Source organism: Colias philodice, chromosome 1 (genome assembly GCF_061535455.1).
Source record: "Colias philodice isolate Cphi_HAF_F1 chromosome 1, ilColPhil1 Martin Lab GWU primary, whole genome shotgun sequence".
In the NCBI taxonomy this organism is placed as follows: Eukaryota; Metazoa; Arthropoda; class Insecta; order Lepidoptera; family Pieridae; genus Colias; species Colias philodice.
In genome coordinates, this window is record NC_143086.1 from 7,857,620 (window position 1) to 7,873,565 (window position 15,946).

The 15,946-nt window shown below is 36.2% G+C and overlaps 1 protein-coding gene and 1 long non-coding RNA gene across 2 annotated transcripts in view; one reads left to right on the forward strand and one right to left on the reverse strand.

Annotated features, from left to right (window-relative positions):
- LOC149491209 (uncharacterized) overlaps nt 1–15,946 on the forward strand; it is a 445,824-nt gene that overhangs the window by 301,554 nt on the left and 128,324 nt on the right. The gene's annotated exons all lie outside the window — the stretch shown is intronic.
- LOC149491221 (protein apterous-like) overlaps nt 9,324–15,946 on the reverse strand; it is a 51,912-nt gene continuing 45,289 nt past the window's right edge. The window contains exon 6 of the mRNA XM_089714390.1: nt 9,324–11,076. Within this exon, the coding sequence (XP_089570516.1) occupies nt 10,870–11,076 (207 nt within the window). The 3' untranslated portion in view covers nt 9,324–10,869. The remainder of the gene's footprint in view (nt 11,077–15,946) is intronic.

Consider the following 15,946-nt stretch of genomic DNA (forward strand, 5'->3'; position numbering starts at 1 on the left):
TCGATTTATTAATCGGTGCTTCTCTGTTCCCTCATCTGCTTCTCCCCGACGTAGTTCATGCATCTCGTGACTCGTCGGCGCCCGCTGCATTGCGCACGGTGTTAGGCTATTTCATGTGCCTCGAAAGAAAGCTTCAAGCTTCACCTAAATTAAGGTTGGCATATGATGACGTCATAAAAGATTATCTAACGACAAATTATATTTCACCCGCGCCTCCGTATGATCCGCGTGACCCTACACCTATTTATATTATACCGCATCACGCTGTTCTGCGCGAGGATAAATCGTCGACTAAGCTGCGCATGGTTTTAGATGCTAGCATGCCAACTTCTGGAAGCCAGCGTTCGTTGAATGACCTTCTGCATGTTGGGCCGAATTCACAAGGCAATTTGTTTACAATAATTTTAGGTTTTCGTCTCCACGCGATTGCCATGACCGCCGATTGCCGCCAACAGTTTCTGCAGATATTCGTGCGTGAGTTTGATCGTCGTTTTCAATGTTTTTTATATCGTTTCAGCCCGCAGGATCCGCTGCTTCTTTATCAATTTAATCGAGTTTGCTTCGGCATCAAGTCTAGTCCTTATCATGCACTGCGCACGGTAAGACAGCTCGTAGAAGATGACGGCGCGAAATATCCGCTCGCGAGTGGCATTGCGTCTTCCTCGTTGTATATGGATGATATCGCCTCCTCTATTCCCACGGAATGTGAAGCAGTTTCGCAGCAGCTCATCGATTTGTTTAAGGGAGCTCAGTGGGATCTTATTAAATGGAATAGTAATAGCAAAAATGTGTTAGATAATCTTCCCGCTTCGCACAAACTTTTACCCTCCGCGGTGGAGTTTGATAAGACCGTGCAACATAAATTACTTGGTCTGCATTGGTCTACCGTTGATGATTGTTTTTATTTTAAAATTACCGCTCCCGCCGATGTGATGTGCACTAAGCACTCCATCTTGTCAATTGCCGCCCGTCTGTGGGACATGATGGGCTTCGTTGCTCCCACAGTCGTGTATAACATCCCATCAGATAACTTCTACCATATTTCTGGTATTGAAATTCCCGCTGACATTCTTTCGCGTGGCATTTCGCCACAAAATCTCGTACCGCACCCTCTGTGGTTCCACGGACCCCAGTGGGCTCGTTCGGACCCATCTGAATGGCCTCTTAGGAGTCTCGATGGTGAGTCTATTGCAGACATTCCCGAACGAAAATTATTAGCGCACACTGTGCTCTCGCCTATAAAGCATTGCGCTTTATACGATACCGCCCTTCGCGTCTCGTCGCGTCGTGTATTTTATATTTATAGGTTCCTTATATTATTAACCCGCCGCGGTCTTATGATGACCGTAGAGGACCTTAATTTCGCTGAGAATAAAATTATTCCCGCCCTGCAAAATAAATATTTTGCAGAGGAGTATTATAATATACTCTTTTATAAATTTTATTCGCAGGCTCTCAACCGCTTGAGGCCTTTTATTCGCAACAGACTTATCCTCATCGGACGTCTAAGCGATTCCGCCCTGGAATATGCACGTAAGCATCCAGTGATATTACCGCGCAATGATCAAATAATTATCATGATCATTGATTATTATCAGATTAAATATTTTATGAATATTATAACACACTTGTTTCGTGTTATTTTAATTACCGCGCTTTTATTAGCTTTACCCGCGCCGCAAGTCAAATCTGATCACGTCAGTTTGCTTGATAGGCATTCGCTACTGGACAAGTTAGTTCAGTCGTTTTGGAAACGTTGGAGAATGGAATACTTACACGGTTTGCAGGTTAGGCAGAAATGGAATACGCCTTCGACACCTATTACTCCTGGAACGGTCGTGGTTGTAATAAATGATAATGCACCGCCTCTAACCTGGCCTTTAGCCGCCGTAGAGAAAGTACATCCTTCAAAGGACGACGTCGCGCGCGTTTGTACAGTTAAAACCGCCAAGGGAACTTACCTTCGCCCGGTCGTTCGTTTATGTCCGCTTCCAAGACAATAGTTATATCGCATTAGTATATTACCGCAGTTAGTTAAGTTTAATTTTAAGTTTTTGCACCGCTTTCGTTTATAATTTCTTGGTTATAATACCGCCGTGACTTTAGGAATTTTTTATACCCCGCTCGCTTTACGCGATCCTAGAGTCATAGAATTTGTTAGTTGTAATACCGCCGTGACTTTAGGAATTTATATACCCCGCTCGCATTACGCGATCCTAGAGTCATAGAATTTGTTAGTTATATTTCCGCCGTGACTTTTAGGATTTTTTATTATCCCGCTCGCATTTTGCGCTCCTAGAGCCATAGAACTTGTTATTTATATTACCGCCGTGGCTCTTAGGACTTTTATCATCCCGCGCGCATTATGCGATCCTAGAGTCATAGTTTTTCGCTGTATCTTATGATTGGTTTTAAATGGTGACCCATTTAGGGCGGGTGGATATGGTAACGCCAATATAATTAAAATAGTAAATGTAGAAATTAAACGTTTATTGTTTGTGGTGTGTTCCTTCATCCTTCCCTACATACGAGCACAACCAATCATCGCGTGGTCACTAACCACGTGACACGTCCAATAAGACGTGAACGCGACGTGTTTGTCGCTGGAGTCAGTCGAGTTCGCTCCGTTCCTTCGCGAGGTTCGGGACTCGGCCACCGCCGGAGAGCTTCCACGAGGCTCTCTAGATCATCAGGCATTGTGCCCTTGTAACACCACCGGGGTATCCCGTGCCCCGGCCCCTTGGTCGCGCTCACCGCCGCGTGTGTGTTTGTGTGGAGTGTGGGACTGGACGCCGTTCTTGCCCGCCGCGAGCTGGAGGACCCTGACCGCGTGGCGGCGCGTGTGTTCTGGACGCTACTCCCTCCGACGAGGTACGTGCCGTATGATCCTGTCTATCCCTCTTTGCGAACACCACGTAGATCAAAATACAGTCCACTTTCATATCGAGAATATATTTACGTATATTTTTATATTGGCGCGACCAGGATCGATTTAATAATAACACCTGCTAATTTTTTTTTAAATATTTTCATTGTACAGACATCACTTTTCTACAATTTTATTATATGTATGTATTGATTTGCTTTCTTATTTGTTAGGAATTGTTTGCAAAAGCTTCACTTTGTAATGCAACCTTATTATGCATATTAATCAACAGTATATTAGATAGTATATACGTATACTATCTAATAGACGCTTCTAAAAGTTAGTTTCTCATTTCGTCGAGTATTTTTTTAAGAATTCAGGCGTGAGTGATAAAAAATATTTCCTAAAGAAACGAAAAGTCTCTTGATACCAAAAAGTAGAATAAGTTTATAGTCCGGGATACATCGCCCATTTTTGCAAGTGATTACTATCAAGCTAATTTTTCGTGAGTAGCTTTATTTTGATGAGATGCCCAATAATTTCATGTACGAAACTCTCGATCTTGTTACAGAGGTAACAAGGATAAAAATTTTTGATTTGACGGTTCTCAAATATTTATTACGCAATTTGTAGGACAATATGTCTGTTGAATTATATAAGTATTAAATAAGTGAAAATAAAAAAATCTGCTGGTTAGTAATCATTTATGATGACTTCGTTATCGATACACATTGGAAAGGGGGACTCTTTGATCAAACCATAGATTTTGTAGGACAAATATTTTTTCGAATAAATTAGATAATTATCTTGAGATTGAACAAAAAAAAACATTCAGTTAGTAATTAATATTTGAGAACCATCAAATCAAAATATTTTATCCTTGTTTCCTCTGGTAGCTACCACAATCAAGAGTTTTGTACATGAAATGATTGGGCATCTCATCAAAATAAAGCTACTCACGAAAAATTAGCTTGATAGTAATCACTTGCAAAAATGGGCGATGTATCCCGGACTATTATAAAAGCTTCAAGTCTGAAGGCCATGAAAAAAGATATAAAAAATATATTCTCCTATACCTATTGAGATAAATGCCGTTTCAATTCTCACACAAGTATTTCACTGATATGTCATACAACTAAAAAAATATCGAACATATATGAAAGTGACAAAAACCCGTGTAGAGATGACAGGGTTGACAATGTCATCGCGGCCACGCCGGCGCTCCATCAATTATGTTTGATTCATTGACTGCATCTGACATAAGGCATCGGATCTCTCGCCGCCTCTAAATATTGTGATTTAGATTTTATCTGACTGGAGCCAAATTAATATGGCCTATCGATGCCCTCGACTCCACAATGCTTAATCGGAAACATCGAGATTAATGCCTCGATACTAATGGTTATGACTCGGAATATGTCCCTTGATTAGCACGTTCGGGCCTCGCCTCCCTGAAGCACTACATACTTGTGTATATGTGTATACTCGACGTGGGAAATAATAAAATATTCCTGATAAAATCCAATACAGCAAAATTAAAAATTGAGTAAAAAAACTGAAAATACGCTACGAATTAATCACCTCCTCTTGTGGTATGGATTTTCTCTCGTTATTTAGTTTGTTTGAATAACACGCAACTGGTTTAAATTTAGTTATCAATAGGAAATAAAAGTGGTTTAGTAAATTAAGGATTTGATCCTTTTACAAAAGCGCTTTCGTATATTTCAATTACATATTTTGAAACGGACTTCGTTTTATTTTTGTTTTTTGGTATAGGTAAGTATGTAGGTACTTCTTGTTTAGCATAGAGATCCTAACCAGAGTTTTAACTTTATTGTAATACTGTTTGCGAAACTAAGTACTATGGACATAATATATTTTCAAACTTGGAAATAAAAAGATCACCTATATACCTACCTATATAAAAGAAAGTCGTGTTAGTTACTCTACTTATAACTCAAGAACGGCTGAACCGATTTAGCTGAAAATTGGCAAGGAGGTAGTTTAGAGCCAGGAAAGGACATAGGATACTAAATATGTATCACGGGCGAAGCCGGGGCGGACCACTAGTAGTAAAATAAAGAGAAATGTAAGCTCAGTTCTATTATAGCTTGACAACTAGCTGTGCCACGCGGTTTCAACCAAAGAAGAAACCGCGAAACAAAATTAAGTATTTATTTAGCTCGGTTTACGATGTATATACAACTTATGTACGTATTAAAGCATTATTATAAAGTTTAAACTTTAATCCAACTCCTTACCATAGCTTTTTGGTGAAGAGTAACAAACATACACATCCATCATCACAAACTTTCACAATTATAATCATCATCATCATCACCGCTTTATATTCCCACAGTTGTGACACGGGCCTCCTATAAAGAATCTTAAATAAATAGGAAAATAACAAATTATTTTCTTACCTTTTTTATCTAAAAAGCAGCGCCACCTACCTTGTTGTAGTCAAATCGCATTGATTGATTACCAACCGCAAACGACACAAGCATATTATAGCTGTATGGTTATGAGTTGTCAAATAAATTATTCAAATACATTACAAGCTGAATATGTGTGAACATTGAAGGTCAAAGTTTTATATTAAGCATTGATTTTATATCATTATGTCGTTATGTTTATATTAGATATACCTAAATATGTGTAAGTAAAAGTAATTTAGATATTAGTGCCTACCTAAAAATGCGCATTTCATTTGTTTATTACAAACTATAGATAATTATTATAAAAACAAGAGTATGTGTGTGCCGAGGATACATGTCAGAAGTGAAACTGCTCTGGCAAGAAGACCAAAATCGTCGCTTACTCCATTGCCATGACGTGACATTTTACTCTCAACGCGCCTTAAGAAGTTTCACTTCAAATTTCATAAAGCTTAAACATTTAAATATGCAGTTAGTTATTTTCAGCAAAAGCTAAAGTTATAACGTTCATAGAATATAATCAAATAAATTGTTAAGGAAAACAACGAGAAATGTTTAATATTTATAACCCATTATAACGAATATATAGTGAAAAGTTTTTGTTCCCGTCACCCGTCATTTATAAGCAGATGGGCAATGGGGCTAAATTAGACGTACACTACATATTTTAGTTTATTTCCCACACTATTGCTTCTACTAAATTCAAGATGAGTTGCGATACAGTTTATAATTTACACAATCTTTTTTGTTACCTATCTACTCGATAAAACAACGCATGAGGAAGCGAATTCGAGAATTAGATTAAAAAAAATTGTATAGTCACGATATATGTATTCAAATTGTTGCTACACTCCTCAAACTATAAAAATGACGTTCATAGTTCATTCAATTGTTATAATTTAATGTCAACGTACACGTAATGTAACGTACACGTGTTACTTCACGTACTAATAACTACATCTTTTTTATGTTATAATTAGACCTAGACACAACTCAAGGAAAAATTTCCTTTTTCCCAAAACAATAACTTTTTTACAATAATCGAATAAATTCAAATGTATTTTGCATATTTCAATATTATTCCAACAAGCTTCCAACTCAAACCGATGGTAATCAAACATTGATTGACACTTTGACGTCTATATTTCATTGACAGAATGCTAATATGTATTAACATAAGCTTTTAGTACTATAAGGATACTAAGGATATGATAATTGTTTACATCTAATTTAGAGTTAAATTAGAGTTATACTGAACACTAAAACTGATAAACTGATATTCATAAAAATAGTGGCTTAGAAAATCTCAATAATAACACAAAAAAGTAACACCACACAACTGTGCAGTTGAAACCAGTCCCCGACGAGGTAGTGTCATATAAAAAGTAAAATGAAAACACAAAAATTTATTCAGATAATTTAATTTTGAAATGCACCTTTTTTGCCGACCATACTCGATACAAGCCAAATGTGGCACTAACGCCCCACAGTTTTAAACTGCACGGGACATTGCATAGGCACTTGATTTATAATTACGGCCACATAAAAAGGACACCGAAACCCGTCGTTACGGTTTCGTCTCAAAGTAAATCAATGTCTCATCCATTTTGTTCTGTATGACACATCATAATATAATAAACATTTTGAATATCGTTATTCATTGTGATTGAATTGTTTTATAAACGTTATAACTGTGGTTATAACGCAATTTAAGAAATGTATATTTTTTTTATATTTGTATTTTAATAACCGTTTTGCCCTTTTTTGTGTGGTGCCTTTAAGTTGTTATTACATTTATGTTAGTTATTTTGTGATCTTTTTTCTGTACCTATGTTTGGGTTGATGTAAATAACTATGGAGTATGGGCCTCAAATAAATAATTATTCTGGGCGGTTTTTCAATGTATGAAAAAACTATTTCATACGGTAGGTACCCAATACCATGTCATATATGTAACCTTTTTAAGTAAACTTCCTTAAATACTAAAAACTAAACCTTATACCTTTTTAAGTAGACTAGGTATATAATTCTGGAAATTTCAAGATGACTCAGTGTACAATTTCTTTTTTATATAGGTACGAATGATCGGAAATTGCAATCATCGATGAAATGCTTAATGTATATAGGAGTGATACTTGAGATGTTCTTTCTAAGAAATTATAGTAAGTACCTACCTATATATTAATGAGAGGATATTAATCTAGGATTCACAATTTCAACGACTACTCTTAAATGTATCGCTTAAATAGATTATTTAAATAAATTACTGAATTTAAATTAATTATTAAAAAAAAATGTCTATTGGTAATATTTATTTCACAAGTTAGATACTGAATTATTTATATAATTGATATCTTAATTTATTCTTTAATACTCATATTTGCAATGAATCACTATAATAAATACCTCGTACTCAATATGGCCTATTAAAAATTCGATCAAAACCCTTAAATCGATTCCGAGAATTATTTATGTCAATAAAACAAAAGCTCGCAAAACTCGGCAAAGTTGTCGTCCCGTTATGTGACTCGGTACGTCTATCTCTCTCACTGCCGCAGTGTCTGCAGGATGGCATCTCTTTCATCCTTGAATGGTGAATACCACATTACGAAGAGGTCGATACCAGTTTTGGTACACAACAAAGACTTACCTCTGGATCCGAATTCGCAAAGATGGAGTCACCGCTTAAGGACTTATGTAGTCTGTACATGGATACGGAAAGGTACCTACATATTATTACATAATGACGCATCGTCATCGTATAATGTACATCTGTGCCAACCATATCTTATTTCAACAAATACTATTCTATTTTTAATCTCAATGTGGTGAAAATATATTTCTATATAAAAATAGCTCATTATGAGAGTAAAAATAGCCACAAGAAATGAAATATAATTAACCTCGTGACGTCGATCATACTAATAAGTATTTAGAACGGTATCACAACAGTTCACAGTTGTAGTTGAAAAGAATTTGTGGAAAATTTCAAAAGATCTTCGCAAAAAGTTACTTCTATCTACATTCTTTTTAACTTTTTACAGCGATACTTGTACAGTTTTATTTGCACATTTTGGTGTAATTAAAATACGTCGAGTTTTTATACCTTTGGAATAGCGTCATTACGTGTTTTCCTATTTTGTGACCGTTTAATTAGTGATCATATTAATGGCATATTATGAAGGTATTTGTATGTGTAACAAGATTCCCCGAACTTGTTAAGTCTATAATACCTTGTAGGTTGTTTGACGCCATTGAAGGTTGTGTTTTTAATTTTAGTACCTACGCATCTATTCTATTCAGAAAAGGTGTTTCTTTAGTATCATAAACAAAATCTGATCCGGGAACTAATTATCCAATTACTTTGATTATGATCCTAATATTGAAAGATTCGTCACGAAAGCAGAATAAATAAATGGGTTCAAATATACGTATTATTAGTGGCATAAGAGCTGACCAAAAGGTAAAAATTAGATATTTACAGTCACGCGAAGGTCAAACGAAACATCGGTAGGTAGGTGTAAGGTAATGTTGATCTGCTGTATATCGATAATGTGGGGAATTTTGGTAAATGGAATCCATCGGGACCACCCAAAGGAGCAGCTGCCCCGCTCTTATTTATTGTTTTAATTAAAACAACATAACTCAGGCTGGTCCGCCGTACGCGCCTATGTGACAGCTCGTAATTCTAAAGTTTAGCTTCTGAATCCGATCCTTATTAAATGAGAACTCCATCATGATAGTGATCAAGGTCAGGGAACCTATGTGTCAGCGACGATTGAGAGCTTTACATTCTTCCGGTCTATACCTACCAGCTACCTGTTATAAGTCACCGTTTATTAATTAAATGTTGTTTGAATGAACAATTCAGTTATAGGATACACGTTTTTTGGTAAATTCACTCTGTCTATACCTTCCCTTTGGATTCTTTATAATATGTATTAAGATTTTAACAGTTGCTGAGGAGGCCATGTGTTGTGGTTGATTGCTTTATAGGTTCAATGAAATAAAACAGGATAAAAAATGTAATAGTTTTTATTAACAGATCATTATAATTTTAGTGACATGAGGAAGTTATCCGAAATGGAAACAACTTTGCGCGCGTCGGTCGAACGCGCCACCTGTCTATGCCTATTCGTTATTTAGTGTAACCGTTATTCTAAATTCTACTGAATGAATGAGAAGTATCGCTTACATATGTGGCTAACACATTTTATTTTCGCAAGTTATTCACTTTCAAGATTACATTATAAATTTATACAAAAAAGGAACTACCAGTGCGTGTACTTATCTGGCATAACTTTCTACTTACAAATCTAAAACTATACGATCATTACTCGTTACATCCGTTCTACGTCATTTTCAATATGTATAATATTACCGACACGCTTGTTCGCTGTATGTGAACTCTCACACCCGCGCAAACGCAATCATACCTATTGGAATTATTGTCAATAGTTTTGCATGTGTGCAGGCGCCATGTTACATCGTTCACTCTTGCAGATTTCACAGTACGCGGGATCTCATAGAATATCGTTCAATGTTATTGTCGACACTATAATAATATATGTAGTCGATTTATTGCGTGTAAGTGAGCGGCCATAGCCAATGTAATTTCTTAATACTATGTCATATCACTAAAATATTTATATTATGGAAATTTTTGCATATACCTACATCTTACACTAAATTTACGCTTTAAATTAAATTATTAATTAATTCAATAAATAAATAGTATATATTAAACACCGCTTCGGTCGTCGAACTTTACATAATATCTTGTTATTAAATCACTGACCACAATCTTAATGTTTTCATATAACATTTTTTACCAAGAACAATACACATTCATCTTTCTATATTTTACAATTTGACATACCTACATTATTTTTATGCGCACAATGAGGAATATCTAAATTTATAAAATAATAATTTACATAGGTAATTATTAAAAATTTGCCAGGGTAATTTGTCGCCATCATCACAAATCAACAAATTAAACATTCTCAAATATTTAACTGTTTGTTAAAACATTTATTTCTTAAGGAAATTAAATTTAAATTTATAATATAGATTTACGAGATTATCATGTTCTACTCGTTGCCATTATGCTACATGAGTTTTCAATAAATAAGACAACAGAACATAATATTACCCAGATACAAATGGACGGATGTGCGAAACTAATGAGATTTTTGCCGAAACATACATACGGTTGATCTAAGGAACCAAAATCAAACTCTTAATCCAAGAGACTGCAATGATATTGTTTTTCACCAAATTTCAAACATCAAAAGTTCAGATGGCATCATCATTGATATAAATATACAACCTTTTTCACAATCAATGTAATCCACCGCACTACATAACTCACAGGACCTAAAGTATGCTAATTTAACGACGACGAATTTCAGTCAGTTTCACGTAAACTACAGTCGATGTAAACAGTCTCATAACGTTGCGTTAGAATGTTTCACTAGCTTCTGTACAGTTTGGTAAGAGCGCGTATCTTGGAAACACATTTTCTAACTAGTTTGATGGCGCTCATAAGGCGCAGAACTGGGGCTACGGACAGTCCATCGAGTTGGGGCTCGGCGGGCCGCCCATGACGCTGTAGGGCGGGCTGTGCGGCGGCAGCGACTGGATGGAGCCCATGGGCCCGTGGTACATGTCCATCTCGAGCGACGCGTCCGGCGAGCACTTGTCCGCCATCTTGTTCTCCTGCTTCGTCACCATGCGCCGCCACTTGGCGCGCGCGTTCTGGAACCAGACCTGCCGACAAAAAGAGGAACGTTAATACTGGTAAAAACACCGCTATCGAAATTCGCCAGCAGAATGTAAAACCGTGCTACAAAAGGTAAACGTCGCATTGCGAAATGAGAAAAAATTCACTACTGAATTTAATGCGTCCATAGCGTCTTCCATAATAAGCTGACGATTTCGGCGTAATGGCCTACCGACTAGCGCGGCCTGGATGCGGAAGCCAGTTTTTTTTTTACGAATCTTAATTCCATTTTGTAAGACACGTTAAAGCGTGCTGGAGATATTCGACAATTGTGGTTTGCATTCCGAATGCAGATTTTATCTCTCATTAGCGAGATTAATCTGTTGAGCGCTTGAGTGGTCCGCTTGGTGCGAAGGTCGCTGTCGCCACTCGCCTGCGTCGCCTGCTCCTTACCCCAGCTTGTAATAAGGCTCCCTCCCGTACGTCTTTTTGCTAATTATTTCTTCTTCCATTTCTTGTATATCTGCGCAAAGAACATGCGTCATGTATATATTTTAGTTTTAACGAATAATTATGTTTCCAAAATATATTAAAAATAAAATACACATGCGGTTTTTCTTAAAACTTCGCTAATTTTCTTAAAATATAGGTAATACAATTTTTTTTCCTTTTGGCGCGTTATTTGAACGTGGAACGCTTTCAGAACGCGCGAATTCATGACCAATGGCGCGCAACTTTATCGATGCCCCGCCTCTCATGTCATGGCCGCTGCGAATGCCTAATGCCAAATTTAGATGATCATTCAATTACTCCTAGAAAATAAAACATGAGTCACACAAATATTTACACTAACAAATTAGCATTATTGTTAGCGGTATGATCTTAAACAGTATTCATATTTACGCAACATATTATTTTACGTTAATTAGTACAGAAGGTAGGTACGGAAAAGCTGTCAGGCGCGTCAAAAAATAATCATCAAAATGTGAGTCGATAGCAAATGAGAAATGGGCGAAAAGCGCAGGAGACGACGGGCGGGATTGATGATCCTACGTCCACACGTTGTTTGAGATAAGGGTCGCACGGTGGTCTACAAAATATTCGTGTTATGAATGACGTGACTTATTTTTACCAACTCCCATTCATCGTTACCTGTGGAGACTATAAATGCCCGACCTTTCTGAATGAAATTACAGTGTTACAAGATAATAGAATACGTATTTAATAACTTCAAAATGCGCCAGTTAAATACAAACATATCTACATGCAGTCAATAAAAGCGAATAAAAAAAACAAATAGCTAGATAAATTAATTGTACTTATAATTTAAAACATTTACAATTTAGGATATTAACTTCATTTTAGTCAAGTGTCATAAAATAATGAGCGTGCCGCCCAAGGTGCCGCCTATCCCTCGTTATCCTGACAGCGCTATCAATTACACGAATCGAACAATGAGAAAAATCATGTAACGAAAAATGTTTTCTATTGTAAATTCTGGAGGAATATTGGAGATTTCGTTCGCGAACATAATAGCTGCAAGCGACAAGCGCTCGGCGTGTTGCGATATTTCAACAATTGAGAAGCCGAGCTTTATTATCCTTGCAATACTTTGTTCCATTCTGAAGCTCGGGCTATAGTTGAATACCGCGACATTTCATTTTAATGATATCTCGTAATGATAATACATTTTATTATACATATTCAATTTTATGAATTCGAAATAACTCTTCCCATACTTTAGTCGATATCAATGTCGACAATTATATTTTTTTTTGTTTAAGCCATTTTATATCTATTTATATCGAAAAGTATTGCCAAATAGAAAGTATAGCGTTAATGTTTTAATTATGCAACAAATAGTTTTCGTAAATATTTTGTAGCCCGATCACTATTCTTGCCAGTCGCTCGCTCGCTGGCAGACCCGTCCCATCGCACGATATCATTTATTAATATGCCGTGACGTGTTACAAATGATATTTGAAAATAACTTTTCTTCACAAACTGTACGTCTCAATTTGCTCTAATATTATAGTTGCTATAAAAAGTAGCGCATGTCAAGAGTAATTTTCAGACAATTCATGTGATTTGTATCACTTTGTATGCAGAGCCACATTTTATTGTATATTTTTATGACACTAACTTCGATTGCTTTATTTCTTATAATCTAATAATAGCGTTGTTACATATGCTAATGTCGTGCTTAAAAACGCCTGAGATAAACAATAGAGCAACGAAAATGAAGACTAAAAATCAAGCTAACTTTCAAACAATTCCTTAGGTATTCAATTTATATGTTGATAACGTACCTACCTACATAAACAACGTAATAGATGTCAATTAAATAGAAGACCGGTGCATTTTTTAATAACAACTTTTACCCGACCTTCTCAAAAATATTTAAATTTAACTTATTTGCCTATCTACATTTTTACTGTTCCCAATAAAATTAACAAGTTTAACGTTCAGACATAACACAACACAATTTGATGTGTATAAAGCTAAGCGTCCCGTCCCGTAACTAAAAGAAAAAGTCCCATACGTAATAAACTTCAATAAACAACTGAACAAAAACGTGATCAAAGACATTCAAACATTCCATTTATGTGTAAATAAAACTGAAGAGATGTGATTAATAGTACCCACGTTTTCCTTATATTAATAATATTTGAATAAATTAGGAGGTAGACGCGCCACGTCCGCTCGGCGCGAGGACGCGCGACTAAATGACAAATGGTCGTCTTTTGAAATCGCGGCGGAAATTATCTGCCCAACCGAGCGTCTCAGGGCGATGCGTTCGTACTAATTACTAGGGCGTTTGATTGTGATCTCAATTCGTCACACTCAGATTTGACTCTTAATTTGTCGTCTTAAGGACACGATTTAATTGACTACACCCGTTTATTATTAACTCAAAATGTACTTAGAAAGTAAAATTATATGCGACCAAATGTCGAGGTGTGACCATCCGCTTCTAATTGCTGGGGTTGTGACGCCTTCTGAATCTTCAAGTTTATTTGTGTCGCCTTTTAAGAATAGTCGGTGTTATAGGTATACATACCATTAAGTATATTTTTTAGGATAGACAGATAAGGGAATATTTGTTGTACTTTAATTAAAATTCTTCTTTCCTTTTCAATAAGAATAACGGAGGCATGGTCTTTGAAAAAAAAGTTACTTAAAATACTGAAACGACAGCTTTTTTTAATGGAATTACTTTAGTGTTGAACTTAAGAATAATTTAAAAACTGGTCATTCCTGAATCATTGTTTTAATATATGGAAATGTCAATAAAATTGATAGTTCGATTAAAAAATCCAGTAGCAATTACCGAGTACGCGTGGCTTGATGGCGCGGCGAAGTTGAACAAGAAAAGGCACTTTTTCAATCAACTAATTACGCAGCGCTTCTTGAACCCGGTTCATTTTTCAGTGAGAAAAAAAATACAAACGAAGCGAGTGACAAATCACGCAATTGCGAGCGCAACGGGAGAAATATGGCTCGGTTTGTTCTAAATGCGCCCGCGACGATGTTCGCTGACGCCGCGCGTAAGCGGGAGGCGGCGACCCAACATTATAATATCTATGTATTACGCGGACTAAACTCTGCACCTGTTTCATTGTTATTTATTCATATTATATTTATAATCACATTAAGACTGATATGTTGCTCTATATCTATGGAGTTCTAGATTAATAGAGGTTTGACGTATACCTATTAAAGATAAATTAAAAATTTATTAGTTATTTCCCATCATAAAACTATCCATTAGACAAGAGCAACAAACCTTTATCCTTTAATATCCTAGTACTAAAACAGGCTTAGTGCCGCATCTTTGGGTACTAAATATTTCTAAGCGCAATTAGTATGCTCATAAATAGCGCTAGGTGAGAGATGTATCATCAGTCTCGTATTTATGCGAAACTCGAGCTTTTAAAATAACGTGCGCAGTTTTATTAACAGAAAATTTAAATAAGAATTTATTACGCTATTCATCTATTGCGAGTCAGTTCGAAATCTGCATTTACACGCGTCATATTTCATTTCCTATAAGAATTCTTATTGGAAATTATTAGTACCTACTAGTTTACACTTTTTCTTCTCGTATTATAATTTTAATTGGTATTTATTCTAATACACAGTTTATAAAATTTACTTTGTTTTTTTCTCAACTACCCTCTGACAAGATTCCGTTTAAATTTAAATAACCGGTATTTTCCGTTTTTAAAGTTAAGTTGACTCTACCAACTAATAAATAAAAAATATATAAGTAATCATTTATATGAAAGCAATAAGTCCAGACCAAGAGGTCTCGAAGTTATTTCAAAATGCAATATCTCTTTATATAATCTGAACTTTCGCTATTTGTAAAAAAACTCATCCGACGAGATGTCCTTTACGGGAGCGTTTATCCCAAAGTCAATGCGCGCAAAACGAAAAAATACTTATCTTAGCAGAATGGCGAGCGCAAACCGTGCGCTTTTTTTCCAGAAAAAAATTCTCGATCAATATTCGGAGGACTAAGGGAGAGGGGTCCTTTGCCTTCGTATAATTGGTTGAGGGAAAATTTATGCGGCGCGCGCTATCTACATTCGGGCCCGCTCGGCTCGGCTCGGCCGACGATAAATACTGAGCCGCAAAGCCTACCGTTCGTGAGCCTGTCCCCGGCTGATCCTTGCTCGCTTGGAACACGCGTGACAAAGGCCACCGATACAATTAACAGTTTTTCAGGCAAATCTACAACTTTCCTCGTTATCTCGATTCGTGCCCGAGCAATAAATTAATTACAACATAAACGTTTGGTCTTCCACGAACATAAATTTTTAATCATAAATACTGAGAATAATTAACGACTGAACAGCAATTTATTTGAAGTGAGCTTTTAAATAAAACCAGCAGCTGCTAACAAACTTGAAT